This window comes from Cryptomeria japonica, chromosome 5 (assembly GCF_030272615.1).
Source record: "Cryptomeria japonica chromosome 5, Sugi_1.0, whole genome shotgun sequence".
Classification (NCBI taxonomy): domain Eukaryota; kingdom Viridiplantae; phylum Streptophyta; class Pinopsida; order Cupressales; family Cupressaceae; genus Cryptomeria; species Cryptomeria japonica.
Genome location: NC_081409.1, coordinates 208,698,772 through 208,716,053, shown reverse-complemented (window position 1 = coordinate 208,716,053; position 17,282 = coordinate 208,698,772). Strand labels below are relative to the sequence as shown.

The following is a 17,282-nucleotide window of genomic DNA, read 5'->3' as shown; positions in this document are numbered from 1 at the left end:
AAGCCACCTAAGAACTCGTGATATTGTTGTTCAAAATACTGTGTATAAAAGAAACCGATATTAGTTCCCCTTGTATACACATTGGCTTACTGCACTGCCATTTTCATATAAACAGCTTCAGATCAGAAAAACAAATACCTGGATAAGTTTTGATATCTGCACATCCTGTAGATGTTTATGCAGAGTGATATGTTGTGCAACATTCCATGAAAAGAGCAAAAGCAACAGCTTGATGGAACTATTATGGCCCAATGCTACTTTAAAATTACACTTGCGTAGTTGCATCCAGAACTGAAGATTCAACAATCTTGATTTAGTATAAAATAGATATTCCCCAATAGAAAAATTTCTCGGACTTTATTAAGTTATAGGGTACAACTTTTATCAGAAGGAGCCAGATTATATTACATACAGGTGATAGAACTATCAACGCCACATCAAAGACTTCCCACAAAGTAGGAAATGGTTATAATAAGTTAGACCCATAAGTGAACAGTCTTTGTACTTGAATGCTTGTGTAGAAACTAATATTCCCCTTTTACCTTTGGGCGGGTTTTGGATATGCAATTTGTATAGAAACAGATTTTTATAAAAGATTTCAAATCAGCCCTAACAAAACCTACTTAATCATCCCAAGGAAGTTTTTCAGAATAAATAGTTCTGCCACAATAATCAAATAAGCCACCCAACTCTGGGCAACCATTAGGATATGGAATTGATCGGTGAAAAGGATCACGACCTAGTCGTTTCATACGTAAAGATCCGGAACATCCATATGGATCTTTCTGAAATTGCTCTCTTACCAACGCCTCACCCTTCGATGCTGCAACTGCAGATGATGGTGATGCAGGAGTTCCAACATAGAAAAATCTAAAAGAAGGAAATCTTAGTGCCGACCGATGAAGGTATGCAAAACGCTTCTGCTTGAAATCATAACTCACAACCTGAATAAACATGATATCAGAACTCTCTAGGAAATATAAAAAATTAAAAAAACTTAAGTTAATCTTCAATGAATAACATAAAATATTGTTGATATTTGAAACAACATGGTTTGAATATAAAGAAGACCATTTCAATATTTTGACTAAACTAAATAATAACCTCTGCTTTTAAAATTTCATTTAATTTGAGGCTTTCCTATTGCTAGACAGTGAAATATGAATAGGTCTAGAAATGTTGATGGCGTCTCAGAAAAATATACATCAGTTGATAATCAGAAGAAACCATACATCTAAATGTAAGAGGATTTGACAGCGCATATGCATATTTATGCCCATGCACCATCCCTACATAACAGGACAGACAGAAATATGATTCTGCATAGTTTTCTTCTATTGCTTGATTTTAAACATGTAAAGCCAATAATGTAAGACCTCTGACAAAAGAATCTTTCACATATCAATTTGAAATAATTACGTAAGCATTGGAAGCTTATGAGGGACATCTGAGAATTGTATCCCAGATACAGGAAAGGTTAAGCCTGCCGGTGTTCTCTGATTTAATTTCTAGGTTTCTCTTGTACATGTTGCATGCTAACTGTTTCTTAAATGTACATTTTGGCAAATCTTTATCCTTCTTAAGTTGAGGAGCTTTCTTTGACATCCATATTTTTGGTTCTCATAAATTATGTAAGCCACCAAAACATCCTGAAACGCAGGGCCTGTGTTTCAAATTTTGTGGTCATTTTCATAACAAACAGGTATAAGCTAATTGAAGCTTCATAAAAAAATGTTTGGGCCAAATGAAGTTTTTAAGGTCAATAATTACAATTTCCAACCCTCGAGCACTCCAAATGATCCAATCCATGAAGAGATATCAGCATGATTCACATATTTTCATTCAATTTGCTTCTTTTAAGTATTCACTCTCATAGAAACAATAGCCATGAAAAAATGTGTTCCTGCGGAGACTAAGAACTGAACTCACCGTTATATTGTGAGGATACACTCCTGTAAGTTCCCGAAAACGACAAATACTAAATAAAAGATTCTCAAAACTGTCTCGAGCATGCTCCTCTGTCAGAGATCTGTGTCTAACAGTCATCTGTTTTCCTACAAAAATTAGAAAACGTGTAAGTTCATTGAAAATGCATTAGAGAAAAGGAATAAGAGACAAATAAAGAATCAGAAGGAATTGGAAAACTTTGAATTGTGCACACATATTGAAATAGTGATGAAAAAAACCAGCTATTACACTGCTTAACACTTCTAATTATTTAGGCAACCAAAATAAAAATTAAAAACCCAAACGATGTGATGGTGTGAGATATATTAAAAAAATATTTGGGAAATGCCAAAATGTTCAAACTAAAAACAAATTCAGAATAGAAAATGATGATTATGTTCAATTTAGACAATACCAGTTTATTCACAAGTATGTTCACTTGCTCTGCTTCTCTAGATGCATGGTCAAAAGGTGGGACAACTTGAAACCTCCTTCATGCCACCCATTTACAGACCAGGAAATTGTGCCTGCAGAATAATCCTGGATTGAGTATGCATTGTTTCTTAATTACCGTGCAGATACATGATTAAGGATTTTAAACAAAAGCTTATGTTTTCTGTGCACTGGACTTGTTTCTTTCATATAATTAAAAAGGTACTGCAATGCCCCTCAGTTTGCAGATCTTGCCTTAGCTGTAAAGAGCGCTCTCGGTTAGATAATATCGGGTTATTATTGAGTGCATTCACTTTCTCTAGTTCTCTAGATACTTGATAAAAACGCAAGATCACTCATAACTTCCTTAACCCCATGCACAGACCAAGATTTTGTGTAGTAATCTTGGATGGAGTATACATTGTGATTCAATTGTCCATGCATATCGAGAAGGATTCTCAACACAATTAGAAATTTTCTATGCACTGGACTTGTTTATTTCATAAAATTGCAGAGCCATTGCAGTGCCCATGAATTTGCAGATATCGCTCTAGCTATAGCTTATACTAAGTGCAAAGCCATGGTTTCATTACTTGTTTCATGCCAACATTTTAGGTTGTTTATAGTTATACTAGCCTCAAATCAGATGTTCTCTCCATTCATCTCCTTAGCATTCCATTGATTAACAAAATCTGCCATCTCAGAATTATCCTCATCTCAATTAACAACAAGAACCCCTTCTATTACTAAAGATATAAATCTCAAAAATCGCCTACCATTCAATGACTACATGCAATGATTTTGTCTATCAAAAAACACCTACTACTCAATGACAACATGCAGTACATTAATCTAACACCAGAATAGTTTTCTAAACAGCACCATTAGAACAGCATGAATTTCATCTACATCCTGTGTCCAGCCTTTTGGTCACACATGGAATGATCAATCCCTATCTCCATGTTATCCACCGATAAATTTGGATGCACCACCAATTGTAAGCTGTGCTCTGCAGCTTGATAGTTAGTCTTCCCAATTTACCTTCTGCAATTCAAACTTCAGAGCTACATGTTATTGGACACAAACAGTGCATCTAAGGTTTTGTCAACAGTTTTTCATATTTAAGATTCCACAACTTAAAATAAGTATGTCACATAACAGAACTCAATGGAAAGAATTATTTCCACAACAAGTTTCTGGAACTTTAACGAAACTCAACCACCTAGGACTGTGGTTGATTATGACAATAGGAGACTTAATATGATACATCAAATGGATGCCCAAAACACTAAAAAGAACTGCCCCCGTCCCTCCACTAATAAATTTCAAATTTGTGATCTAATATGGGAAAAAGCAATGTTTTAAACATCAAAAGGAAATAAAACCCTCGTCTGGGCCCACTAATAAATTTGCAATCTAATATTGAGAAAAGCAATGTTTTAAACATCAAAGCAAATAAAACCAGGGTACGGCAATCATTAAATTCCTTTACATCATCATCTCCTCATACTATGCATCAAATTGATGCCGAAAACAGCAAAAAGAACAGCCCCTGTCCCTAGTCTGGGACCACTAACAAATTTGGGATATAATAATGGGAAAAGCAATGCTTTAAACATCAAAAAGAAATTGCACCAAAGCATGGCAATCATAAATCTCTTCTTTCTTTCTTTTTCTATTATCCATCTATTTGTTTTGTTGTCTCTCTATCTATTTGTACATCCATCCATCTGTTCATTCCTCTCTCTCTCTCTCTCTCTCTCTCTCTCTCTCTCTCTCTATATATATATATATATATATCGTCATAAATCTCCTCTTTCTTTGTTTGTCTATTATCCGTCTACTTGTCTGGTTGTCCCTCTATATATATATGTGTGTGTGTGTGTACATGTCTGTCCGTCCATTCATCCATTTGTCCATCTGGCTAGTTGTCTCTCTATCTATCTATATGTTTATCTGACTGTCCATTTATCAGGCTCTATCTATCTATCTCCATATCTATATATCTGTCTATCTATCTACCTACCTACTTAGCTACCTGTCTGTCTATCTATCTATAGATATATAACACATTTTTCCAACAAATATATATGTTTGTGATGGTGAAATTTGCATACCCATGCCATTCACCATTTAGTTTTGTGGCCATTTGAGTGAATGTCTTGATATATGAACATATCAACAAATGGCACAATCTTGTGCAAAGTTGAGCTAACTCCCCTGCCTTTACCTAACCCTATACACTCACATCCCACACATTTAGCCCCCACGTTATCCTATCATACCCGTAGCATGATACATTCACCTAAGCCTTGCATTTATCACATTTATCTATACAACTACCCCAATATAGTCATCATCCACCCACATTTGGCTGTTTGCCCACCTAGGGTCATTTATGCATTGTTGGATCAATCCCACAATCATGGACCTGATTTTCTACCTTCTCATAATTCTAATTCTAGAACACATTTTTTGAAATTTTGATGCTATGTGCTAGTATTTAAAGGCATTCATCAGCATTCATTTATCATCAAAAAATACACACTTCCTCACTTAACCTAGAGCATCAAGGCATCAATCTAACCTAGAGCATCAAGTCATCAATCAACAGAAAAACCTGATGCATCATTATAGGAGCCTTGTTTGTTGTCTTCAGTTTTGTGCCTGTGTTTTTCCATGGGTTGACCTAGGATAACATGTTTCCTTGCAATGCAATGGCAATCCCTTAAAGATGTTTCTAAATACGGCCTGTCTCAGCTATTAAAAAGAGCAGACTAGACACAAATCAATTAGATGAGCAGCAAAGTAAAGGTGTGCACTGAGCAAGGTCAAATCTCGTGAATATAGAGGACAAAGTTGCGGTCACAAACCCAACCCAAACCAATAGACTCAACCTCAAGAAGTAGGAACAAATAATGAAGCAAAAGTCAGGCCTTTGTCCTTGGCTTGCAAATATGTAACTTGTATGGTGTCAAAAGTGTAGAGATTGAAGGCAATTCTATGGTGTTCATTAATGCCATAAGATAGCAGAAATTGACTAACTGGAAAATTAACAACATCCGTCATAGAAAATGGCCTTTATTGGACTCTTTGGACAACTTCACTATCACACATATATAGAGAAATAAATGTGGAAGCCAATATCTCCTACATCTTCACATCCTCAACCCATGTTTCCAGACCTACTCATTCACCTCCACCTAGGGCAAAGGGCTCAGGAGAAGACAACTTAGCTATTGATACAGATTCAGAGTGTATCATCACAAGGTTGACTCTTGGGAACCCCTTATATCTAAAGCTAGATTTATGACTTTGAGTCCAATTCCCAACCTTGATTTGAATCATGACCATTTGGAGCCCGACGATATACTTTTCTGTGGCTTTTAAACAAATAATCCTCCCCACTTTCTTTAGACTTGGATGTAATGATGTTTGGGACCACTCTATATCTCACATCCCTCTAGTGAATACCTAGAATAATCTTACATGCAAACTAGGCTTTCAATTGACAAAGGACATGCAGAGCCTCAATTAAAAGGAAACTTGCAATTGTGATCAACAAGTAAAAATTATTTGCAGGTATGTTGGGGTTGAAATTTTCCAGATTTACATGTGTTGTTTATTTAGGTGTTACCCCTAGCTATCCTCGCTCTACAACGAAATTAGATACATGTGTTAGATTGTTGAGAAGGCAAAGGCCATTGGCCTTCATTGAGAGCATTACAGAGCTGTGATTAAAGCATGAATTCAAAATGAGGTCTGGTATGCTGTTGTTTTCTGCTCAATGGGTCCTCGGACAAATTCATAGTCTCTGTCTATCATTAGAGTTAACAAAGATATTGCTTCCATATTTGTGGCTGTCCTTGATTTGGGTGAGGAAAAAGAGTTATCCACAAGTTGGTGACAAATTTGGTGAAGAAGCATCTGCTTGATGGATCGGAGAAAGTTCTTCAGGCTGCTGTACTTTGTTCTGGGATACCTCCAATTGTAGAAAATTTGATTATTTGTAATGGCACTGTGTCTAGCACATGGAGACCCATCATACTCATGGCTTTTCCACAAAATGAAGGGCATAGAAGGAAGATGTCAAGGGGTGCTGAGTCCCTGAATTAGGCTTTTTGGGATAGTGCAAACTAATGGTATCGCATGGCTAAACTCTTTGGTAACTGGCAGCTCCGGTGATAATGAAGATTAGTAACTATTTTTGGCTATCTTTCTGCTAGTTGTCGTTAATGTATTATAGAAATTGGACATTTTATATTGCTAAGGCCTTATAGGTAGGAGGAAAGTTGTTCTCTATTATCAATATTTATGGGTATTTTCAATTTTGAATCTGTCAACCCTCAGCATATGGCAATCTTGTAACTTCTGGTGTCCCCCTGTGGACCTTAAACTATTTATTTTCTTATTTTATGCTTAAAAGAATGGGTGTGAACCCCATGATTTCAATTCACCAAGCATACATGCATATTTATTATTGTGTTATTGAATATTTAAATTATAATTTCACATAAGATATCAACATGCTTATTACTGCTCTGCAAACTGGCAAAGAATACTCTGCAAACTAGCAAAGAATACAGGCATGATTAATATAAAAATATATATATCCACTGCCCCAGGCGAGTCTGATGAACAGCAGCCACTAGAGCAGACGAGTAGAATGAAGTTAATAATTAGAGACATAAGATTTCCACAGTCAGTAATTAGTCCATCTGATTTCTGGATTCAACTGCGTAAGATTTGTTTATTGCATCAATGTTTTGGATTGCACTCCATGATCCATCATCAAGATAAAGAGCTGGAGGAGAAAAATGGTTGATTGCAGACCAAGAGAAGTTAAAAAGAGAGTGAGAGGGGGACTTTCAGATGGCAAGATCCCATGGGACCGGCATTTTTGTGTGAGTTGTCTGTGCATTGTTTTCTTTTCATAACACATACTATTGGCATAACAAACACTACAAAAAAAGCTCAATAAACTCCATACTTGATTCAATGGTGGTCTGTAAGCTGTGCCTACCTCTGGTGAGATGCAAAAAATGGTTATGTATCTTTACATCTATATGTGCATTTATAGTTAAAGCAAAAATTATCAAAACTCAAAATGGAATGTTGCTGGATCGAACGCTAGCTTTAAAGAATAAAGAAAACATCAAAAAAAATTTATTTACTATTTTGAATTGTCTTTCTATACATGGGTTCTTCACACTTATATACAGCTGTAGAATGCCTCTCAGCAAAAGTAACAAAATATTGAACTTGTAAAATTTAAATATTAATAAACATAATAAATTAGATTAAAAATGAAATTAGTAATACATAATATTAAGTTAAAGGTCCATCAAGATATAGTCTACTGGTAAAGGCATGCTTCTGAGGACTCCCCATTAATGGGGCACAATGTTAATACAACTATTAAACATGGCACACTAAAATGTTTAAATGCCCATCCTTACACAAGTGTAACATCCAAGTTAGGGCTCAATGTTAATTACCCTTGCAAAAATACTAGTCATTAAATTTATTAATAACAACAAATAAATTAATAATAAATAATAAATGTGTAAGATATAAAAATTAATAATGAATAATATTAACTCTCGTTAATGGGATTGAGAAAGTTAATCCACAGAAGGATGTGTGAAATGAGGTAAAATGGGTACCTCCAGAGGAAGGATGGGTGAAAGTGAATTTTGATGGGGCTTCACGAGGGAACCCAGGGCCATCGGGGGTAGGGTGTGCGGTTAGAGATTGGGAGGGGAGCTTGATTGGATTTCAATCAAAAAAACTGTTGGATGGAACCAACAATAAAGCAGAGATTCAGATGGCATGGCTCACCTTGAGAGCAAGGAGAAGACTTGGTTTAAAAGAATATACTTAGACAGTGGCTCTCAAATAATTTTGGACACCATTCAACAGAGAAGAACCCCTAATTGGAAATGAAATAAATATTTAGAGCCAATATGGTAGTTGTTGGATGAATGTGAAGATTTTTTAATATCCCATATTTATCAGAAAGGCAATTCTATGGCGGACCAATTGGCAAGTTGGGCGGTTGATAGGTTGGAGGAGGATGGTGGAATGATTTTGCAGGACGTATGGCACAAGTTCATGTGAAGGACAGACATAGGGATGGCAAATGGAGTTAATTGCCAATAATGCTGCAAAAAGACGACTGTATTGAAAGGACAAGAGACAATTATGATAGGGCAATTAACACTTCAATTATGATTTCTCCTTTATACTTTATTGGTGAAAGGGTCACCACCTTTCATAGGAATTGAGTCGCCACTCTCCATTGCTGCCTTTTGAGAATAATAAATTATTTTCCAAAAGGATCTCCCTTGAATGTCTTCCTCAAATGAAACCTCCTCCCCTTTTATATCTTCCAATGTGAGGGAGAGTTAAACCTATTCATTATGTCTGCCCTCTGCAAGGGTCACAACCTTTCACAATTACCACCCTTTGAACGAGTACAACCCTTCATAATTTCTACCCTTTGAAAGAATCACAACCTTTCACAATTAACCACCCTTTAAAGAGTACAACTCTTCATCATTTCTGCCCTTTGAATCAGTCACAACCCTTCACAATTACCACCCTTCGAAAGAGTTACAACCCTTCATCATTTCTGCCCTTTGAAAGAGTCACTTCCTTATTTTCTTCCCATTCCTTTCTTCTTCCATTAATCTTCCTTGATTCTGATGCTCCTTCCTTTCTCTGTCATGCCCCTAAATCAAAGAGCTACCCCTATTAATAGGAAATAAAGCAATAACAACGTATAGGGCCGATGGGGATAAATGTTCAAAAATTACTGAGTAGCAAATTCTCAAATCAGGCCGACTAGGTTGAAAATAAAATATTTATATGGTGGCAATCACAAGAGAGGCTGACTCCAATAAGGATAATAGGACATATTACAAAGCAGTGCTACCTTTGGAGATGGGATCAAAACAAATCTATATTCCACAAAGTTTTGGGGACAGGGACAGCAAGACGTGTTTTCGGTACAGGGGTACTTTTGGGCCATTTTCGAGGGGATGGCAGGGGACGGCTATTAAAAAATAGGGAGATTTTTAAAAATATAGAGAATTTCAAATATGCGTATCATAACAATGATTGGGTAAAAACTATTATTCTAGTAGCAAGAATTAAGCATCATTCTTATTCTCTTCTGGAAAAAATACTTTACCTGCTGAATTGTCTCATGCAGTATAAGCTTATAAGCTATATGCATTGATTCCTTGAATTATCTTTCACAAAGTATACTCTTAAAAATGACAATAAACTGAGTGAGTTCATTCATGTAATAGATTGTCCCTAAAATTTGAAGTGTTGCATCATGCATGAAACGTTACAATTTCTTTTGTAAAATAAATACCGGCCACTTTCCAAAACCAGTGGAAACAAGGTCAACGCAATGCTTTAGGAGCCATGCATGAATAAAAATGATAAAATGGTGGATATCCAAACTACATGGTTGTCCAATGAAGGTGTGCTGACTGGTTTGTCAAGGTTGTATGAGTGTTCCAGAGAAGTGGTCCCATGCATTTCTTGAGTTACTGCTCTTCCACAGAATAAAATAGCAAGTTTATACAAAAAAAATCAGTTTTGGCTTAGCATTTTTTTTTTCAAATCTTCCAGTCCCACTTCCTCTGCATCTACTTGAAGTCTGCAACCAAAACATTTGCTCCAGTTTTTCTACTCAACGTGCTATTTCTACTTGTAACTCAACTAGACAGTTTTTATGGACTGCCAGAAGAGTAAAAATTGGGGCAGTATGCCCAGAAATGTCCCCTCATTGCTCAGGAAACGTCCACTATTTCTAAAACAGGTAGGAAACGTTGAAAAAACGTCCCCGTACCATCCCTAGTATGGGCAGGGAGGTACCAAGGTCAGGAACACATCCCCATGGAACATAGAAACAAATAAATAATTATTATATTAATGCTGGCCGACCTAATCAAAGGGATGTGACCGTTGGATAAAGAGGCATTTTGAGGGATATATAAACAAGTCTTTTGGTGGACATTAAAACAACAATTCATAGAATATCATTCTTATTTAGAGTAGATATAAAGGAGAGTAGATCGATCAAGCAGCAGCACCTATTAGAGCATATTGACCCCCCCACCATATATATAAGCAATCAGATCAGTAAATCATTGTTTATTGCAGGCTGTAGCATTATTGTTCAATTGGGGTATGCATAAATACGTATGTTATGTATGTTTGATATATATGGGCTATAATGTGTAATAATGTATTTGATGAATAATCTTTAATAAATTGATATAGGCAATTATTTGGAATGACTAGATTTCCAATGTCTGCCAATTTGCTGCAACCAACCATGAGGTTAGGAAAGGATACAAGGAGGGAGAAACTGCTATGAGGTCCTGTTCCAAGCATGCCACCTCATGGTGGTGATGGACAGTCCCATGAGGCCAAGGGGGTGCAAGGAGTGCCCCGCTCTTGGGCTTAGAAGGGAAGGACGCTCTGGACACCCTATTGCAACTTCCACCAACCTCAACAATGGTTGATTATTGGAATGGATTCAAAGGGATCTCAATCATAGACGGTGAAGAAAGTGGCATGAGTAGGAGAGCAGATACAAGTGTCCTCACTAGGTACACCACCTCATGAAGGATGGATGGCGGAAGGCCACAAGGCCAAGAGGGATGGTATATCCACTCTGGGGCCTCGAGCAAAGAGTCGCTCTGGGCACCCTATCGTGTTCCCTTATCCGAGCCGTTATGGTTGAACCTAAATAAATTATAGATATTACATGATTAATATTGGAATTGTTTGTCCTTATGCCAAAAGCTCGAACTATCAATGCTCGATACAAACACCAAATTTAACCCGATCCATGGGACGTGTTTAAACCATGTCACGAGTCCCCAAGGAGGTGCTGAACACCAAGTCAACAATCTCCCCCTTAGCACTGATTGAGCCTTCAACACCCACTAAAGGGAGATTCAAACCCGTGACCCAAGGCTCTAATACCAATTGTTGGAGTCGTTTGCGGTTATGCCAAAAGCTCGAACTATCAACACCCAATACAAAACACCAGATTTACCCCGATCCATGGGAGGCAGTTTAGCCATGTCACGAGTCCCCATGGAGGTGTTGACCACCAAGTCAACAATTAAGATATATGTTCTCTAACCCTAGTTGTAATAATTGATATTATGTATTGTATTTTTCAATGAATGCCTAACATGATTGCAGAATTTCAACTAGGATCTATCTTGTTCAACAATTTAAATTGATAAATGATATCTCTAATCCCATTTCCTTCCTTGTGCTTGGAATTGTGATTTTGAGGAAAAAACTTGGGCATTTACAAAAGGGGGCATTACAAGTGTCAAGTAGTATCAGAGCATCGTTCCTTCTAGCCTGAGGGACAAACAATAGTCAATGCAACTTAGTCAAAGGGCTTTAAGGGCTCTAGAAAGGGAAAGAAGAAAATTCCAAACCACGACAACACTAGGGGGGGGCAAATGGAACATGAATTGAGGGATTTTATAAAGAAAAATGAACAAACAACTAAAAAACTTCTTCAAACCCTACAAAATATAAACATCTCCATGAATACTTTTAGACCTAACCAAAGAAATGAGAGAGATGTCACTCCTAGCCAATCTGAAAGTGACAATAGAACTACATTAAGATCAATCCGAGAAACAACTCGGCCTCCCTTCTTAACGAGGGAAAGGCCATCAAGGGAAGATGAGGAGATAAACACACCCAAATCCTAATTTGAATGAACTGGCTGAAGCATATGCAAGGCTTGACCCAAAAGTCAAGAGGAGAATCCCCTTCATGATATATTATAAGGCTGTAAAAAAGGATATTCATAGAAGGGGGAAGAATCAAACTAATCAAGATTTACAACACAAAGTAGGAAAATTGACCATCCCTATCTTTGATGGTTCAGGAAAAATCACGGCCCATGCATGGATCCAAAAACTAGAGACCTACTTAACTCTTAGCCCCATGTTAGAGGAAGATGTCATTACATTTGCCATATTCATCTAGAAGGGGTCCCTCATGATAGGCGGCACCATGGCTTAATCACCCAAGACCACCGAAGCATAAAGACCTATGATACCTTCAAGAAAAAACTCATTGAGGGATTTGACCAAAAGCATCCCCAAAGATACTTTAAAGAGTTATCAAGAATAAGGCAATAAGGAACCCTTGAAGATTATGTGACAAAGTTCCAAAGACTAGCAATCAAGGTACACGTAATATCCAAGGAAAGACTCGCCTACCTATTTCTAGAGGGATTGTTGGATACCACCTGTGGCCTAGTAAGTGCCTTGAACCCCACCATACTCCAAGAAGCAATCCTAATAGCTACTTGGCTTGATACCGCCCAAACAAAGGAAAAGGATCACTCTGGAAAGGAGACATCAAAGCATAAGCATTTCTATGGAAAGGATGGACCTGAAAGAATATTTCTTTCTCAAAGCACTCAACGAGAACTTCAAAAGAAAATCTATGCTTCGATTGCAAAGGGTGATGGAAATGTGAACATGTTTGCAAAAAAGAACACCATGAGAAGAAGTTGTGCTTCAAGTGCAAAGATCAGTTGAAGCTTGGGTATATTTGCAACCGAAGGAAGCTTAAATGAAAGAACTAGTGTTACAAATGCGAAGAAAATTGGGAGCCAGGACACATATGTGGAAAGAAAAGCCAAACGCATAATATGGAGGCAATACCTGATGAAGAAGCAAAAGGATATCCGAGCAAGAAAACAAAGCATGATGAGGGAGACCGTAAGAGCATCCAATCAAAAGATGAAGGGGCAATGAACAAGTGGAAATTTGAGGAGGAACATATCTAGTAGTTACAATGCCCTTACATCCTCAAGGTCTAGAAACAGATTTTTCCAACCAATCTTCACAATGAAAATTGTAATATGTCAGCTTGAAAACCCTTCATAGAACATTATTTAGATGTATGCCACGCTTCTAATCCTCATCTTAACATATGGCAAGTTCTTGTGTTAACACAAATAAGTATCCAATATACGTTGGGTCAATCCAAATTAATCCTTTACATTTTCAAGTGATGGGGAAAGAAAGATGAGAGAAAACTTCTCTCATAATTTCAACACCTTGGTTGAGTTGTTCAAATTAGCAACTTATGATAATCAGAGTAGCGCAGCAAAAGGCGGATTATGAACGGGACTCTATGATCATGCCACTATTGCTTGAGGACAAGCAATTTTGGAAAGGGTGGACAGTCATGGCCCTAAACTAGATCGCTACCCCTATTAATAGCAAACTAAGGCAATAACAACATAGAAGGCCGACTAAGATAAATGTTCAATAATTACTGAGTAGCAAATTCTCAAATAGAGCTGACTAGGTTAAAAATTAAATGTTTACATGGTGGCAATTACAAGAGAGGCTGACTCCAATAGGGATAGGACATATTACAAACCAGCACTCCCTTTTGAGATGGGATCAAAACAAATAAACAATTATTATATTAATGCTGGCTGACCTAACCAAAGGGAGGTGACCGTTGGATAAAGAGGCATGTTGAGGGATATATAAACAAGTCTTTTGGTGGACATTAGAACAACAATTCATGGAATATCATTCCTATTTAGAGCCGATATAAAGGAGAGTAGATTGATCAAGCAGCAGCACCTATAAGAGCAGATCGACCTCTAGCATATATATAAGCAATCAGATCAGTAAATCATTGTTTATTACAGGTTGTAGCATTACTGTTCAATTGTGGTATACATAAATATGTGTGTTATATGTATGTTTGATATATATGTGTAATAATGTATTTGATGAATAATCTTTAATAAATTGATATAGGCAATTATGTGGAATGACTAGCCAATCTGTCTGTCATTTTGCTGCAACCAACCATGAGGTTAGGAAAGGAGTACAAAGAGGGAGAAACTGTTATGAGGTCCTCTTCTAAGCATGCCACCTCATGGTGGTGACGGATAGTCCCATGAGACCAAGGGGGTGCAAGGAGTGCCCAGCCCTTGGGCTTAGAAGGGAAGGATGCTCTAGACACCTTATTGTGACTTCCACACCAACTTCAACAATAGTTGATTATAGGAATGGATTCAAAGGGATCGCGATCATAGATGGTGAATAAGGTGGCACAAGTAAGGAGAGTAGATACAAGTGTCCTCACTAGGTACACCACCTCATAAAGGATGGATGGCAGAAGTCCACATGAGGCCAACAAGGATGGTATATCTGCTCTTGGGCCTAGGGTAGAGAGTCACTTCAGACACCCTATCATGGGTCGTTAAGGTTGAACCTAAATAATAAATAATAGATATTAGGTGATTAAGATATATGTTCTCTAACCCTAGTAGTAATAATTGATATTATGTATTGTATTTTTCAATGAATGCCTAACATGATTGCAGAATTTCAACCAGGACCTATCTTGTTCAACAATTTAAATTGATAAAAGATATCTCTAATCCTATTTCCTTCCTTGCTTTGCTTGGAATTGTGATTTGAGGGCAAAAACTAGAGCATTTACAAAAGGGGACATTACATTCTTCCTTCTTCCATATCCCCTTTCAAATGAACTATTCTTCCTTTTATATCTCATGTTTGAGAGAATCACAACTCTTCATTTCATGCCTTATGACCCTTCATTAAACTTAATTAATTTTTTATTATATTATATTATATTATTATTTTTTCAATTTTCATTTTATTATTAAATCCTATTTCAAAAATGGGACATTACAAAATTGTTTTAAGTGTCACTTGTGGCAAGATAGAAGATTTGCTGGATGGTAGGGTTTTTTCAAAAAAATCGTTTTCAATGTCACTATATAACACTACTGTATGCTAAGTCACCAGGTTAGAATTCGAATTCGAAGTTCGACAGCTTTGAAATTCGAATGAAGTTCAATGAGGAAAAAATTCGAAATGTATAAAATTCGAATTAAATTCACTATATGTAATTTTTTAAAATTTTTAATAGATATATGTAATATATCTATAAAATTGCCTAAATAGTTTAACATTGATAAATAGACTTGAAATCATTACAAAAAGATGACACATTTATAAAATATAAACCATAGGAAACATATGCTTTCACGATTGCAAAGATGTTCTTTTGTCAAAAAGGCACAATAACAATCAAAGACTTCAGAACTTTAAAATAACTCTAAGTCATCAAGAGCACTTGGCTAGGATGCCAAATCATCATTATCTGTATCACTACTCAGTTCATCATCTGCAAAGTCAGGCTCATCTGCATCTAGCATTGTGTTGTGATGTATTCACACATCGCCCCATTGCAAATGGTGACCCCTACATTTTTTTGTTTTCTAGGTTTTTAGGGTTTGTCTGTTAGCCTTTGCATTTTGAGTGTCACCAGGGGGATCACTAGGATGGCAGGCTCTGCTTGAGCCAAGGTGAGTCAGTGGATGCTCCGAGTTAGGGTCATCTTTGAAAGTCTTCCTTAGGACAAAGTTTGCTCTTGTTGCTAATTGTGTCTTGTTTGAGTTTCAGGAGGTCAATGAAGCTTGGTGAGCGAATATCATCTTTGAAGGTCTGAGTTAGGTCAAATTGGTGAGTGATGAAGTCTGGAATGTCATCCTGATCTTCAAATGTCCTGAAATTTGGCTGTCTGGAATGTCATCCTGATCCTGAAATTTGACTAAGTCTGGAAAATTGAAGAATCCTCCAAAAACTAGATTTTGCATTATAACTCCTGGAGGTCCAAAACCACTCTCAAATATCCTGACAGTATATATGGAATATAACTTAAAGTATAAGAAATTCTTATACTTAAATGTTATATTCCATACATGAATCTTGACGGAGAGACCAAAATGTCAAATTTCGCTCCTGACCCTTCCAAAGGGTCCAAAGCGAATTTCAATTTCGCTCCTAACCCTTCCAAAGGGTCCAGAGCAAAATTCTTCATAAGACATTCTACTTTGACCCAAACTTAGAACTAACTCATTCCCAGGCATTATTGAGGGCAAAACACTTGTTTGGATGAAGAAATGTGAGAAATGAAGTCAAGATTTGAGCCTAAATGTGAATTTCGCTCTTGACCCTTCCAAAGGGTCCAGAGCAAAATTCTCCCTAGACACTATTTTCTCCCTTGTTTGGGCTAACATCCTTGTTCCTTGGACATGTTGGAGGGTAAATTGGTCATGTTCTTGCCTAAGGAAGTGATTGAAAGTATTGAAAAGTGAGGGTTTTGTCCAAGAATGGAAATTTCGCTCCTGACCCTTCCAAAGGGTCCAGAGCGAAATTCCCCATAAACCTCATTTTCTTCCTTGTTTAGACCAACATTCTAGTTCCTTGGACATATTTGGAAGTGGATTAACATGTCTTTGCCTTTTGAAGTGATGGGATGTAAAAATGTTAAGGATTTTGTCCTAAAACTAGAATTTCGCTCCTGACCCTTCCAAAGGGTCCAGAGCGAAATTCTTGGAAACTCATATTTTCTTCTTGGAGATGGTCAAATTCTTGAGTTTTGTGGCATGGTTGGAAAGACTTTGATGTGTTCTTGCCTTTGAAAATTGGGTTGAGGCGACGGAGTAGTCAGAATCCACCCAAAGTAGGAATTTCGCTCCTGACCCTTCCAAAGGGTCTAGAGCGAAAATCCTTATAACTCTCATTTGCTTCCTTGTTTTGGCTAGGCGTTGGAGTCCAAGGCATGTTGGAGGGTAGATTGGTATGTTCTTGCCTTGGGAGGTAGTTGGAGGCATTGAAAGATGAAGATTTTGCCTCGAACAAAAATTTCGCTCCTGACCCTTCCAAAGGGTCCAGAGCGAAATTCTTGATAAACCTCTTTTACTTCCATGTTTAGGTCCCAAACCTTGTTCCTTGGGCGAAGAGTGGTGTATTTTTACCTTGCAAAGAAGA

General features: G+C 37.1%; 1 protein-coding gene across 2 annotated transcripts in view; it reads right to left on the bottom strand.

Moving 5' to 3' along the window:
* Nucleotides 1–298: 298 nt before the first annotated feature.
* The window catches only part of LOC131055478 (uncharacterized protein C57A10.07), a 48,637-nt gene continuing 31,653 nt past the window's right edge, over nucleotides 299–17,282 (bottom strand). For both annotated transcript variants that reach the window (XM_057989963.2, XM_057989962.2), the window contains 2 exons: nucleotides 1,930–2,054; nucleotides 299–944 (listed from right to left, as the gene is read on the bottom strand). In XM_057989963.2, the coding sequence (XP_057845946.1) occupies nucleotides 624–944; nucleotides 1,930–2,054 (446 nt within the window). In that variant the 3' untranslated portion in view covers nucleotides 299–623. The remainder of the gene's footprint in view (nucleotides 945–1,929; nucleotides 2,055–17,282) is intronic.